General features: G+C 43.0%; 1 protein-coding gene across 5 annotated transcripts in view; it reads left to right on the forward strand.

Moving 5' to 3' along the window:
• arhgef2b (rho/rac guanine nucleotide exchange factor (GEF) 2b) overlaps positions 1-15,040 on the forward strand; it is a 54,307-nt gene that overhangs the window by 19,955 nt on the left and 19,312 nt on the right. Inside the window, exon 1 of one of the 5 annotated variants that reach the window (XM_031788784.1) lies at positions 1,066-1,348. The exons of the other annotated variants lie outside the window; for them this stretch is intronic. Within the exon in view, the coding sequence (XP_031644644.1) occupies positions 1,283-1,348 (66 nt within the window). The 5' untranslated portion in view covers positions 1,066-1,282. Of the gene's footprint in view, positions 1-1,065; positions 1,349-15,040 lie in introns of those variants that run through there. 5 annotated transcript variants of the gene reach the window in all.

Consider the following 15,040-nt stretch of genomic DNA (forward strand, 5'->3'; position numbering starts at 1 on the left):
CAGGCATCGCACGCACTCACTCACGCTTGCATGCACACACGTGTGTGTTTGGCCATGTCGGAAGGCAATTGGTATCAGATGAGGATTCATGAAGAGAAGATGGAGAAGGAGCTGGAGAGGATCACAGTGGAGAAGGAAGGATGAAGATAGCCCTCAACTGAACCAGAGAAGAAGAAGAAAGAGAAACAGAGAGTGATAATACATAGTGCATGCTCAGAGAGGTGGAGACGGGGAACGTCCAGTAAAGTAGAAATGGTGTTGAAAGCAGAGCAAGAGACTGAAAACAAGTGGGAGGATGAAGAGGCAAGGTCACACAGGCACAGTCCTGTTAGAGAGAAGGAATGGTGTGATATTGCAGTTTGGAGGACAGAGTTGTACAGAGATCCATTGGCTGTGGGTGCACGGTTGGGCGTTTTCCTCTCTTGTTGCTCTCTAAATTTAGCCCCGGGTCACTCTTAAGTGCCTCCTTGATTAACCCGCCCTTCTCCCCCTTCTCCCTCTTTTCCTTCTCTCCATCATAACAGTCCATCTATTCCTTTACTATTCTTCTCTTTTCCTTGTTATATTCCCAAATACATGAACCATTTCCAGTCCACATTTTGCCTTCAAGGCATCACCTCCCAACAGATGGTTCCTCTTCCATGCATTGCCCAAATGGGAGGTTTTCACGATGATGTGTTTGCCACGTCAACAGGCCAACTCACATTATGTGGCTCAAATTGCGCAGCTTAATAATGGAGATTTCACACAATCTGAAATGTGCTGTAAATGTACAGTAAACCATAGGGGGCAACCATAGACTGTACGGGGGCACAACTCATTTAGCGAACCCCTAAACATGAAGCCTAGGTTTACACACCAAGCAACCTTCACCTCTAGAGGTGTGGTTCAAAAAATATAGCCACAATCTGATTATTGGCTTTTGATTACGTCTCTTTACCCAGTGGGCGGGTTAAGTACTCAATACTCATCTGTGGTTGGTGAAAAGAATGAAAGGGGGTGTTTTGCTCTGAATGTTCGCTCCTCCTCCTGAGTGCTGAGTTCGAGTTTCCTGCATGAGAAACTGTTCAGTTGTTCGTCGAGGCGCGTACTCCGACATATGGAGAAAAGTTAACGGATTCGCCCTCCATGCGCTATTATCTGACGCCGCCTGTTCCACTGGAAACATCTAACTGTCATTTTATCAACGTTTATGAAAATATTGTAATAAAGGGAAAGAGAAGGATAGGAGATCACCTTTGATTTAAATTGAGGATCATTCTCTGTTGATCCCGTCCTCGTTATGTCCCGTGTCACTGAACCGCTGCCAAAAACGCGTCAAGAGAGAATGAAAGAAATCAATTTACGGGTGAGTGAATAGTCATATGGCTAAATAACTGTTCAATACTAGGCCACTAGTAGCCTATATCAATAGTTCTGTAACATGGGTTATTCTAACATGTATAATAGCCTACATGTGTTTATTATTTAAATAGATCATGATGAGTAAAATACTGCAATTACTTGAAAATCCCCCATTTACTTATCCCGGGTATACCAAGATGAGTGGGGGAAACGAGAGCGCTCTCTCGGACTCCTGCTTTGTATGGAAGCAACTGGCAATGTAATGAAACAACCTTTTAATAATGATTTAGACTATTATTAAGGCTAATGCTTTTGTCTTATTTGTCAATGTTTGTCCCGCACCTTGAATATCATAGAAAAACATATCGCTTGGCAAAAGGGTTGCATAGTGCGGCACAGCAGCCAAAGCTTGAGACCCCGAACATGTTGTCGGTGATAGAGGAAATCGCTTGGGGGAGGGGGGAAAACCGCAAGAGTGTGTGTGTCATTGGTCTAGTCGTGGACTATACGGAATATTACGGATCAATAATATGTCGAACAGTAATTGCAATACGATGCAGTTATGCTATTAGACACATGACACGTATTAAATTTTTTAAATATTGTTCAACTGTTTTCTGAGCGATACCGTTGCAAATGCTCTACAACGTTATACGTCAAAGAGATGCCTATAGCCTATTCTTATAATCATTGGATTTGTTATAAGTCTCCCGGGCTCTGTCTGTCTTCGCCATGTGATTTGGTTGCTGCAGCATGATGATAAGGATACATTGTCTCTGTTTCGCAGTAATTGTATCAAGCACTCTGAAAGTGACAAGAGTGGAATATAGCACAGTTGTGGATGTGTGTTGCCGTCATGTGCTGCAGAGTACTAGGTCACACACAGATACTGACATATCCAAATTGAAAAGGTAGTTTCTCAAATACATTTTAAAAAAGGTGCTATCTAGAACCTAACAGGGTTATTTGACTGTCCCCGTAGGAGAACCCTTTGAAGAACAATTTTTGGTTCCAGGTAGAACCCTTCCCACAGAGGGGACAGTCGAAAGAACCCTTTTGAATCTCGTTTTTTCTGAGTGTATGGTATGGCTAAAAGATCAGAACGTTGAATGTGTTTGTGTTTACAGATCACTCCTTGTCTTGTGTCTGAGTTCTACTAAACACGTGTGGTCATGCTGTTTACTGTCCCTTCACACCTGTTTAAATCAGAAACATTTCTACAAGTTTAGCATCCGTTTAGTCCACATGATCTGTTCACTTCCCTTTTCCAGCCTTCTCTTCTGCTCCACTTTGGATCCAGATCTGGACCAGCTCTTATCTTCCACAACGTCCCCATAGTATCATTTTAATGCATGAAATATTTTGGCTCTATTTTATAGTCTTAGAACATGGCAATAGTACATATCCCTCCTCTCTCTGCGGCCGGGGAGGGTGTGTATAACCTGTTGTCTTGTGTTCCTGGTCTTTGACAGGTTATACAGCTGTAATATGCTCCTCTTGCTTTATGCCTACCGTTGCAGCAGTTTTAATTCATCTTACTGCTTCCTGATCAGAAGGTAAAGTGTGTGTGTGTGTGTACAGCGAATGTGTGCTACTATCTCTGTGTGATGTGTACTGTGAGGTTGGTCTGTGTGTATACTATGACACCTTATCTCACTGCTTTGTGTGTGATTGAAGTCAGAGCTCAGATGTTTACAGGTAAGTTCCTATGGAAACACAAGTGTCAATGTAGTTCTGTCTTGTGTAGCCTTTTGCTTGGTTAACCTTTAATGGGGAAGGCCACAACCTGACTGTGGGATTTCAGCCTTTTGGCCAAAGCTAATTTAGCATCTCAGTGTTGTGACCCCCACCCCCACTAGAACAAGCAGACCCAAACACACACATGCCAGCAGATGTGACTGGCGGAAAGGCATGAGGGCTGGCATGCATAGTCACACGGAGCCACATGCCAATACAAACTCCTAGTGCCAGACAGTCACATATGAAATACCCCAGGGCTCAATGTCTACACATACACAGACAAACGCGCACACACACACTTCTGGTCTGTGTGTATGTGTGAGAGAGAGATTTGGCATTGGCATACATTCAGATCAGCCAGAAATCCCATGTTTCATGCATTTCACAACCCAACCCTTTCTTTTCTCTTGGGGGTTTCATTGCTGTTCATTGGACCCTATGCACCCCAGCAAAGTTGCACATCATTGGGTAGAATGTGGGGCAGGACAGAGAAGGGATTGTGACATATACAGCCCTGGGGGAAGATGAGAGATGGGGTCTGAGTGAAAGAGATGGAATGAGAGGGAGAATCGGAGAGGTTGGGAAGGGATAGCGGACGATAGAGAATGATATTGTGCGTGTGTGAGAAAGAGGGAGGAAGCTCTCTTGTCAGTTGTCACAGGGTCTCCATTGTACCAGTTGGGGAATGGCTCTGACTGGTGGGCTTTAACCACATCATCTCTCCCTCATTGCTGTGCCAATAACTCACTTCACACCGAAGTTACTTTAGATATATTCTATATATTTAGGGCTTTGTTATTGCCATTTCGTATATCAGAGTTTTAAATCTACCTGGAAGACTAATATTATGAGATGTGTAGTTGGCTGAAAGTGTCTGGGTGAGTCAGAAAGACAGGAGGTGAGTCAGTCCTTACCTTTTTGGTAATCACATTTTGAGGGCGAGTGTTTCATTTGTGTGGGTTGCTCAATGGGTAGGCAGGCATTGGGCACTTGTGTTGTCGTATATCTGTTTGAGACAGGCGAGGAGTGTCTGTTTGATCAGCCTGTTGTAGTCTCATTATGTGCTCCAGTGGTCGGTGCCTCCAGGAACAATAGCCGGGAGTCTAAATGGAATACCTACACTCACTCTCACGCACAGAAATGCGTGCACGCACACACTCCAGACTGACACACTGCGCTCTGTCCTTAAACCCAAGGCCATAAGCTCCCTAATCTTAACGAAGCCTTTGATCATGTGACCTCAGAAACCTGCAATCTAACCCTCACTCTTCACTCCCCCCGGTATGCCAATATGACTTATGACCTGTAACCTTTCCTTCTTCAGATCTGCAGCCCAATGAAGGGAGACAGACCGACACCATTGAATTACAATGGATAGAACATACCTTTTTTTTAGGGGTTGATGCAAAAACAATTGTTACAGCAAATCAAGTCTGACATTTGTTAAGTAGAACACATTAACTTTAGAAGCCTTTTTAAACCTTGAATACACGACAACTTTGCATTTCCTGTTGTGCAGAACAATTCTCAGCAACAAAAGAATGATCAAATTAAGATCCTACATCTGTGTGTGACATGCTGAAAGACCACCAGACAAGCAGGGAAACAAGTGAGCGGATGTCATTATTTAATCTTTAAACCAAATATATATATTTTTTAAATTATGTTCTACCTAGTCAAAGTGGCATGTAGGCTTCCAAATGGTTATTTATTTAGGTTAAATGGTGACCTGTTGGTTCCATTCATGGTATTTTATATGGGCCCAGTACTAGATCAGCTTCCATTTCAGACAGTGCCGTAGAGGGGCCATTCTTCAGACTCATAAAGTGGGCATGCATCATATGTCTGCAGGCCCAGGAGTAAGGAGTGCCCAGTTAATGGGCCTGAACCGCTCAGTCATGTGACAAAATGGAGAGGGAAGGTTAAGGGCAGAGGAAGAGAATGAAAGAGAAAATGGGAAATAAACATCAACATCTCGGGCCACGTTCTCTTGCTCCCTAGTGAGAGTGAGAAGTGGTGTTAAAGTCATTGAGAGGAAAGAGATGGAGAGCTGGTCCAAGGCCTACTGGATAATGGTTACGGTTTGGATTGGGCAAAGGTGTGTTTGGGATGATAGACTGTAGGCTTGTAGGCCAAGGGAGGTCTGGGTAGAAAGGAGCAGCTGAAGGTTATTGATTGGTTATCCGATTTACTAGTTCAAATCCTATAACCTGAATTACCTCATAAAGAAGACAATTGGCCTGTATCAATGAACAAGGCCTTTCTTTGTGTTTGGTGGGGAACATGCTTGGTTTCAACTCTTCCAGCTTTTACAGACCAATGAGGATCAGGTAAATGTAGCATGTTTTTTTCACTCTATTTGTGCGAATAGAGTGATATAATAACTGGTGTGCTTTCAGAGCTCTAGGGACAGCAAGGATCCGGTGACAGGCTAGTGTGTGACTGATGCTGGCAAAGCACCTCACCTGTCCCCTCTGCCCCCCCCCTCTCGCTCTCTCACCCTCTCTTGCTCTCTCCCTCCATACAGCACCTCCCTCTCTGCCCACCTCACTAACACACACATCTCCACAATGGCTTTCTCAAAGGTTGTAATATGAGAGGAATGAGAAGTAAATTAGAAAAAGGAACGGAGAGGGAGAGAGGGGATGTGGCAGAGGGAATTAGAGAGTGGGTGGTTTGGTTATAGTTGGGGTGGGTAGGGTGTCGGTAGGGTGAAAAGCCAGACAAACAGACCATACACTATACAACATGCATGCACGCACACAAACACTTGTGTTCATGGGTTACTACTACAAACACACACTTTAACACCCAACAGAGACATAATCACAAACACATGGACACACCATCTCACCTTCTGTCGACAGATCACACACAGTCATTGTGGTCACCAGTGTGTGACTGCACCTGTGTCAACAGTGTTGCTTTTAGGGGGCTGTGAAAACGTTCTTCCAGTCAGCCTGGTAACAGACCATGGGTTCACCTCACAGCTGTTGACTAGACTGGCAGGGGAATGGACCAATCACATGTGGAGGGAGGAGAGAAAGTGAGAGAGAAGGAGGATTAGAGATTGAGGAAGAGGAGAGCGACAGGTTTGGCTGGCTACTCGGCCACATGCTCCAGCCAAACGCCATGCTCGTTTCTTCTCGGCGGTCATGCAGCAGGGGGGGAAGACTCAGTTGTCAGGCTAGCGAGTAGTTACAAAAGAGCTGGAGGAAAGAAAACATTTAGGAGAAATAAGGATAGGTGGAGGGGTGCTTAGTAGTCTGTAGGTAAAGGACTTTGTGTAGGGAGGGGGTTTGGGTGTTGCAATAGCTAGCATTTTATTACAGGTGTTTTCTTTGGAGTCTTAGCATTGCCTTTGTGAAACCCCCACTAGAGGTGACTGAGTGGGGGTCAGGCGTAGAACCCAAACTAACTAAAGCCAGAGTCACAGGAAGTGAACTCATCAGAGAGCTTCTTAAAACAAACAACACCCTGTGTGAACCTGATGACCAGTCAATAGCCCCAGTGCCCCCCTCACACTCCCCCTGAGTGGCTGCTACTGGGTTGAGTCTGCTACAGTAATTACCCAGCAGACTGAAATACTGTAGCTTCATCACATTATCCTGGCTTTCATAAGCACTGATCTGAATAGAAGGATTACTAGTGAAAACCTATCTAGTCATACTTATCAGTGGGAAATACACAAAATGAGACTATAAATTAGGGCTAGAGTCAAATATTGATATAATGTTGTCCAAAATGTATATTGCAATATGTAACTGCATAGATTTTTTCCCCCGATCACTAATATAAATTAATATTAGCACAAAGCATGTGATGGCTCTCTCTGACCATGCTGAAATGACTGTCTGGGCATAGATGGTTATCACAGCTGGAGCTGAAAGGACCTGGCCTACCATCTGAGCTCTGTCTCCTCTCTCCTCCGTTCTCATCACAGACAGACAAAAAGGCACTCTTCTTTCAGGGATCATCATTTTGAATTGAAGCGGTGCACTAAACTGGAATATTGTTCAGTGAAAACAGCAGTAACCCTAAATACCCAGATTCCTCTGTTTAGTAGGCTAACAAAGACCAAGAGCATTCCATTTTATGTTTTGTCCTGGGGTCACCGACAACGACGAGACAGCCTATAGGGAGGAGGTCATAGACCTGGCCGTGTGGTGCCAGGACAACAATCTCTCCCTCAATGTGATCAAGACAAAGGAGATGATTTTGGACAACAGGAAAAAGAGGACCGAGCACACCCCTCATCGATGGGGCTGCAGTGGAGCAGGTTGAGAGCTTCAAGTTCCTTGGTGTCCACATCACCAACAAACTATCATTGTCCAAGCACACCAAGAAAGTTGTGAAGAGGGCATGACAAAACCTATTCCCCCTTAGGAGACTGGAAAGATTTGTCATGGGTCCTCAGATCCTCAAAATGTTCTACAGCTGCACCAAGCTTCCTGCTATCCAGGACCTCTATACCAGGCGGTGTCAGAGGAAAGGCCTAAAAGTGGTCAGACTCCAGCGGCTCTGCTACCGCACGGCAAGCGGTATCGGAGCGCCAAGTCTAGGTCCAAGAGGCTTCTAAACAGCTTCTACCCACAAGCCATAAGACTCCTGAACAGCTAATCAAATGGCTACCCAGACTATTTGCATCCCCCCGTCTTTTACACCTCTGCTACTCTCTGTTGTTATCATCTATGCATAGTCACTTTAATAACTCTACCTACATGTACATATTACCATATTACCTATCCGGTGCCCCCACACATTGACTCTGTACCGGTACCCCCCTGTATATAGTCTCTCTATTGTTATTTTACTGCTGCTCTTTAATTACTTGTTACTTTTATTTCTTATTCTTATCTTTATTTTAACTGCATTGTTGGTTAGGGGCTCGTAAGTAAACATTTCACTCTACTAATCAAATTTGATTTGATTTAGTTGATAGTTAGCAACATTTTTTAAGGATTAAATATGTTTATTGATTATGAAAACAGATTTCCCCAGATTAAGATGCTTCTGTTATTTTATGTTGTAGTGGTAGAAATAAGACCTAGGGGAAATAGTTGTAACCATAAAACACTGGTATGTGGACTCCTACTGGGCAACAACTCTCTCTCTCTACTGTTTATGAGTGCCGTACCTTTTGTAAGGAATTGTTCCATAAGTCAGTTTGTGTGTGTGTGTATAAAATGTGTGTGTACAGATGTAGGATCTTAATTTGAGCCAGTTTGGTACAGCAGGAAAATAATCCTACAACAATAGGAAATGTGAGTTATTATGTAGATATAATGAATGGACATTTTTGTAGGGGTTGATATGTTTTTCGCAAAGGGAAAATCAGGTCTGAAATTTCTAAGTGGAAATTACAAACTTCAGAAGCCTTTTAAACCTCAAATACATTTCAAGTTTTAAATGTTTAGCATTGCAGGAAAGTTCTCCTGCAACAGGGTGATCAAATTATGATCCTACATGTGTGTGTGTGTGTGTGTGTGTGGGGGGGGGGGGGGGGGGGGGGGGTGTAGCTGTACTTGTTATTAATGTGCCCTTGGGACAGTCAGGTGCTAACTAGGGGGCAGACATTTGTTTTCCCACATAACTGTGTGGGCTCGCCTCGCATCATCAAGGTCATAGTGTACTAAGCCTCATGATGGATGCCATCTGTCTCTGATACAGATGTAGGATCTTTATTTGATCACTCTTTTGTTGCTGCAAATTTTAAATGCAAACTTGTAGGTTATTCAAGGTTTAAAAGGCTTGATTTGCCCTACAAAATATTTCCATGAATTATGATCCACATTTTCTGTTCATGCAAGGTTATTTTCCTGGTGTAGCAAACTAGCTCAAATTAAGATCCTACGTCTGTAGTCTCCTCACTTACAGGAACATGCAAAGGATGGACACGTTCACGCTATTATAATGACCACCTTCCCCTGCTACCACACACATACAGCACAAAGATACTATATCCATGCCTCCCCTTTGCTGCCACACAAACACACACACACACACACATATGCATGCACGTACTGAATGCACACACATACACACTAAGATGAGAACTATGGATCCACACACTCAATGTATTTTTCCAATACATTTAGTAACCCTTAGGATACAGTTCTAAACACATGCAGTAGTTCTCTTCCCCAGTTTCTCCATCTCTCTTTGTGTTCTTTGTCTGCTCTCTATTTCTTTGTTCCTCCATCAATACACGCTGAAATCCAGTTACCTGCTAGGCTCTCTCGCTGTGTCAGGTATTCTCTTCTCCTCTTTTGTTTCCTCGCCACATCACTCTCTCTATCTCTCTACCTCTCTCTGGGGCTCTCTCTCTTCCCCCTGTATCCGTTTCTCCATCTGTCTGCTTTTTCTCCCCCCCCCCTTCATCCCAGGCCCATTTATTTCTCACTTAGGTCTCTCTTTTTCTCCTTCACTCGTTTCAGCCTCCTGCTCTCGTGGGTTTTCCCCTCCAAGCCTCTCCCTCTTTCCTAGGTATCCCTGTTTCATTCTCTCTCTCCCTCGTACTCACTCTCTCTGTTAGATGACCTAAGAGGAGATGGAGGAGGACTTTTTGTCTAGACAGTGAATACCTTTAACTTCACTCCTTTTTTGGGGGGTTTAGGCAGAGACTCCCCATGTTGCTATTGACGATCTGATCAAGCTGTGACACTTCATAGTGTAGCTATTCCATCACTCTTTTTACTGTTACTCATACGTGCTATGGAGACTGGTGACCGTGCTTGTTCACAAAGGTCGTTCTGAGGATATTTAATTCATCATTAGATGAACTCTAAGCTGTTGATGTCATCTGAAATGAGAAAGACAACAGACAAGCATTGTTTATGGCCCATTAACCAGGGCTCGTCTCTCTCAGCCTCTCTCTCTCTGCTACAGCGGACAGGAGCAAGCACACTCTCTCCCATAAGACCCCCCCCTTCCTCCTCTCCTAGAACAGAGGGACTGCCATTAAGCCTCTGCTCTTCACGCACGACACAGGGTTAACTTGAAGGAGATCCTGGGCTTCCGCAGACCGATTGTGTCGCAAGCAAAGGCAAAAGGGCTTTGTTCTCCCAGTGTATGTCCACATGCTGACTACCACTAACTCTGTTATGGCATGCCAAGGGGACCTTCCTGTGATGTCGCAAGGACAGCCCTTCCTGCCCGACACACCTTGGTTTAGTTTGATGAACTCAAATAGAGGCCGACTGCACAATGGTTTTTGATTGTTTACATATGTAATTTGAGGAACATAATCTCATTGGGGACCACTGGTATATGTCCCCGTAAATTTCAAACTATATCAATAGTGTCACGTTTACATTTGTTTTCAGATTCAACTTCAGTTTCTGTATGCAGGTCATTCTAGTGTGGTATTCTGGGAATCCTTTGTGCACTAATGACTTTCTGTCTCATCATTAGTTAGTGATGTCATTCTGAGGTTAGTTGACCACTTATTCACACCTCAGATTAGACTGCGCTGATCTCGCTTCAGTGAGCTGGCGTCACACGGTTTAACCCTTCTCTCCATCAGGTTTTATGCTCTCTCTACACCCTCGGTTGAAAGTGTGTCGGCAAAAAGAATACATGACACATAAACAGAGGAGAGGACACAGCCAACGCTATTCAGTCAACCGGAACAAGGATCAGCCAAGCTTGTTATTGTCTGGCTGTAATAACTTATGACTACACTCTGTGGATAATGAGTTACTTAAGGGAGAGCAATAGTGGGCCTACACATCAAAACAGAGCTATATCATTTATTTTAGAATTGATTCAGTGTTATGAGCTGCATGATGTGCAATACATGATGAATGTATTTACAGTCTTAATGCATTTTTAAACATTGTTTTATTGAACTTTTTATTTGTTATAAGTTAATAAACATTTATTTTTACAGCATCCATGCTATAGTTACCAGTCATATAGTTAGTAGAAGGGCTATGGTTCAAATTCCCACTGGGCACAGACGTCATTTCAACGTCTTGTTTTGATTTACATTTGGTTGACTTGTCAACTAACTTGAAATCAACAAAAAATGTAACCATGTCATTGGATTTAGGTTCAAAGTTGGGTGGAAAAAGCCGAAATTCTGTCACGCTGATGACTTTTTACAAATCCATCAGTTTCCCACGTTGATTAAACGTCATTACATTGAATCTTAGTGTTAAAATGACATGGAAGCAATGTTGATTCAACCATTTCTTTGCCCAGTGGGTTGTCACTGTTCTTTACTTAACCTACATTCACTACATATCCAGTTATATGACAGAAAAAATGCCTAAAATGTCTGCTAAGTCAGTCAGACTGAACAAAATAGTTTAACAAGCTCTCCTCTGGCTCCACTGCCTTATCCATGAAACAGGAAGTCGGTATAATGAACTTCCGGTGTGTGATGTCAACACTGAAGCACTAGCATGGACATTTTGGCAGAACTGATTACTGAGACAAAAACTGCTTTTTACAAAAATGTCTGGACTGTGTATACAAACCCATTTCCAAACTATGTTTTTCAGGCACATTGTGAGTTTTGTTTCTCCCTTTCCTGTTTAGTTTAGTTGTGTCTGAGTCTCTGAGGCTGTTTGGTTCCAGGAAGGGGAGTGAATTACATGTCTTCATAGAAGCTTTTAATAGAGGGACCAAAAGTGAGCACATTCTCAGGCATCTGCACATGAGTTCAGTCCCCTGAAAACAACAGATGCCAGTATCGCAGTCTGAAAGGGAACAGAGACTTCCTGAGTCTTGTCGCTTCCAGATAGCACCCTTCATAGAAATAGAAAGGGAAGAATCTATATGGCTCTCTGTCCATCTCATCTGAAACTCCTCTGACCTCATCTGTCATGGCAGCCCAGTAAAGTGCATGCTAGACTTTGTAGAAGTGTCATTATAAATATGAAGTGGTTATTGTTGCTGCAGGAAAACTGGTTGCCGCTTGGAAACTGACTCATCAGAAATGGACGTGTGGCATAAAAACATTTTGACAATTGCTTTAAATAGTAATGTCCATTCTATTTATTATATACTGAACAAAAATCTAAACGCAATATGTAAAGTGTTGGTCCCGTGTTTCATGAGCTGAAAGATCCCTGAAATGTTCCATACGCACAAAAAGCTTTTTTGCCTGTAATAAAGCCCTTTTGTGGGGGAAAACTCATTCTGATTGGCTGGGCCTGGCTCCCCCAGTGGGTGGGCCTTGCTCCCAAGTCCAATGGCTGCACCCTTGCCCATGTGTTATAATGGGGGTGCTGAGGAGTATTTCTGTCTGTAATAAAGCCCTTTTGTGGGGAAAAACTCATTCTGATTGGCTGAGCCTGGCTCTCCAGTGGGTGGGCCTATGCCCTCCAAGGTCCACCCATGGCTGTGCCCCTGCCCAGTCATGTGAAATCCATAAACTGGGGCCTAGTGAATTGTTGCAATTGACTGATTTCCTTCTATGAACTGTAACCCAGTAAAATCTTAGAAATTGTTGCATGTTGCATTTTTATATTTTTGCTCAGTATATGCCTTTGCATACACACAGAACTCCATGTTAACTGCCTAGCACTGTGTATCTGTATCTATTTGGCTAGATTCTTGGTCATGCCAACCTCTTGGTTAACCATTAGCATCAATAAAGCCAGATCCCAGCAGCATACCCAAGCTTCATTACTTACAGTAAACCAATTAGGTAACTTCCTTCCATCTAAAACAAAAAGTTATACATGCCACCTTATATAGACACCAGTGCCAGTCTAATATGAATTTACCAAACAAAGGATTAGCCATGCTACTGGCTGGCTGGCTGAATTTGGCCAAAGGTGCTCTTCGACCACTGAGAGACAAAGTCTACGATAGACTCCCCCATCCAAAATAACAAGGAACGTTGCCCTCATCATACATTTTTCTGATCACTACCCTATAGCAGGTTTATTGACCTGCTGGTTGTTTGTGTTGTTCACCACAGCAGCATGTTAACAGCTCTTTTATCTCTGTGTCTTATCTGTCTGGGGTCAGAGTTCAGACTGGGATACTGTTAAATGGCATAGTGGTGGTTAGGGTAGAGGCTTGTGACCTAAGGGGATACTGGTTCATAATCCCCAGGTGAGATTTGTATACTGCTTTTATGGCCTTGTGCAGGATACTCATTCTCTGTAGACACACCTGACGCGCGTGTGTGAAGTATCTCATTTTAGATTGAAACATGGATGTAAAAATACAGGTATTATGATGTAATCTTGGTTCAACATCCCGTTTGGTGGTGATAGCCTTTTTTTCGGTGTACGAAGTTCAAAGGAGATATTTCTCCCAGTGCGGGTTTCCCGTAATACAATCAAACATTCCAGAGTACATGTTTGATTGAATCCCTAGCCCTTCATCTGATCATCATTGAGAAGTTGATCCTATGACGCTTGTACAGCCAAATAGGGTGTTATCTCAGGGTCTTGTGGTTGGGGATGAGATCTTACGGTGGTAGGGTCATGGACCCTAGAGGCCTCCTTAGGCTGATTAACTCAACACACTGTGATGTGGTCTCCTCTCAGACTGGCCAGGAGCATGGGAGAGGCAGTTTAATAAACAAGTCAACTACAGATTTTTACCAGTAGCTCTCCTCTGGCGTCCAGACAGTCTGAGGGTCAGCCAAGGACAGATATCTGATACAGGGGAATCCTATGAGAGAGGAGGAGGGGAGGGGGACTTTACACTGTACATTGAGTGTACAAAACATTAAGAACACCTGCTCTTTCTATGACACAGACTGACCAGGTGAAAGCTGTGACCACTTATTGATGTCACATTGATGTCAAATCCATGTAGATGAAGGGGAGGAAAGCGGTTAAAGAAGTATTTTTAAGCCTTGAAACAATTGAGACATGGTTTGTGTATGTGTGCCATTCAGAGGGTGAATGGGCAAGACAAAATATTTAAGTGCCTGGCGCACCAGTTTGAGCGTGTCAAGAACTGCAACGCTACTAGGTTTTTCATGCTTAACAATTTCCTGTGTGTATCAAGAATGGTCCACCACCCAAACAAAGGACATCCAGTCAACTTGACACAACTGTGGGAAGCATTGGAGTCAACATGGGCCAGCATCCCTGTGGAACGCTTTCGACACGTTGAGTTCATGTCCCGACTTGAGGCAGTTGTGAGGGCAAAAGGGGGATCAACTCAATATTAGGAAGGTGCTCCTAATGCACTCAGTGTATATCCTTTTTCAGAAATGTTGGTAAATTAGTTTTTATTGTTGTAAAGAAATTATGGAAGAGATTGGAGTGATTTTCTTCAGTCTGTGTTCATGGTATGGTGTTGCTCAATGATAGACATGTATTCGTTTAAAATCTATCACTTGATGGTTTCATTTCAGAAAGACAAATAATGCTACTTTTTTTGGCAGATTGCTACATATCCACCTCACTCTCAGAGAAATAAGTGCCACTGCTAGGTTAAAAGAACTGTACAAAGTATGCATTTGTGGCATCAATATAAAATGAATGAATGCATTTCCCCCCCAATACAGTTACAGTGGCAGGAAACAGTAGGTGAACCCTTTGGAATTATATGGATTTCTACATAAATTGGTCATAAAATTAGACATCATCTTCATCTAAATCACAGCAGACAAACACAGTCTGCTTAAACTAATAACACACAAATTATTGTATTTTTATTGTCTATATTGAATGCATCATTTAAACATTCACAGTGTAGGTTGGAAAAAGAATGTGAACCCCTAGGCTAATGATTTCTCCAAAAGCTTATTGGAGTCAGGAGTCAGCTAACATGGAGTCCAATCAATGAGACGAGATTGAAGATGTTGGTTAAAGCTGCCCTGCCCTTTAAAAAACACTCACAAAATGTAAGTTTGCTAATCACAAAAGCATTACCTGATGTGAACCATGCCTCGAATAAAAGAGATCTCAGAAGACCCAAGATGAAGAATTTTTGACTTGCATAAAGCTGGAAAGGGTTACAAAAGTATCTCTAAAAG

This window comes from Oncorhynchus kisutch, linkage group LG2, assembly GCF_002021735.2.
Source record: "Oncorhynchus kisutch isolate 150728-3 linkage group LG2, Okis_V2, whole genome shotgun sequence".
Lineage (NCBI taxonomy): Eukaryota > Metazoa > Chordata > Actinopteri > Salmoniformes > Salmonidae > Oncorhynchus > Oncorhynchus kisutch.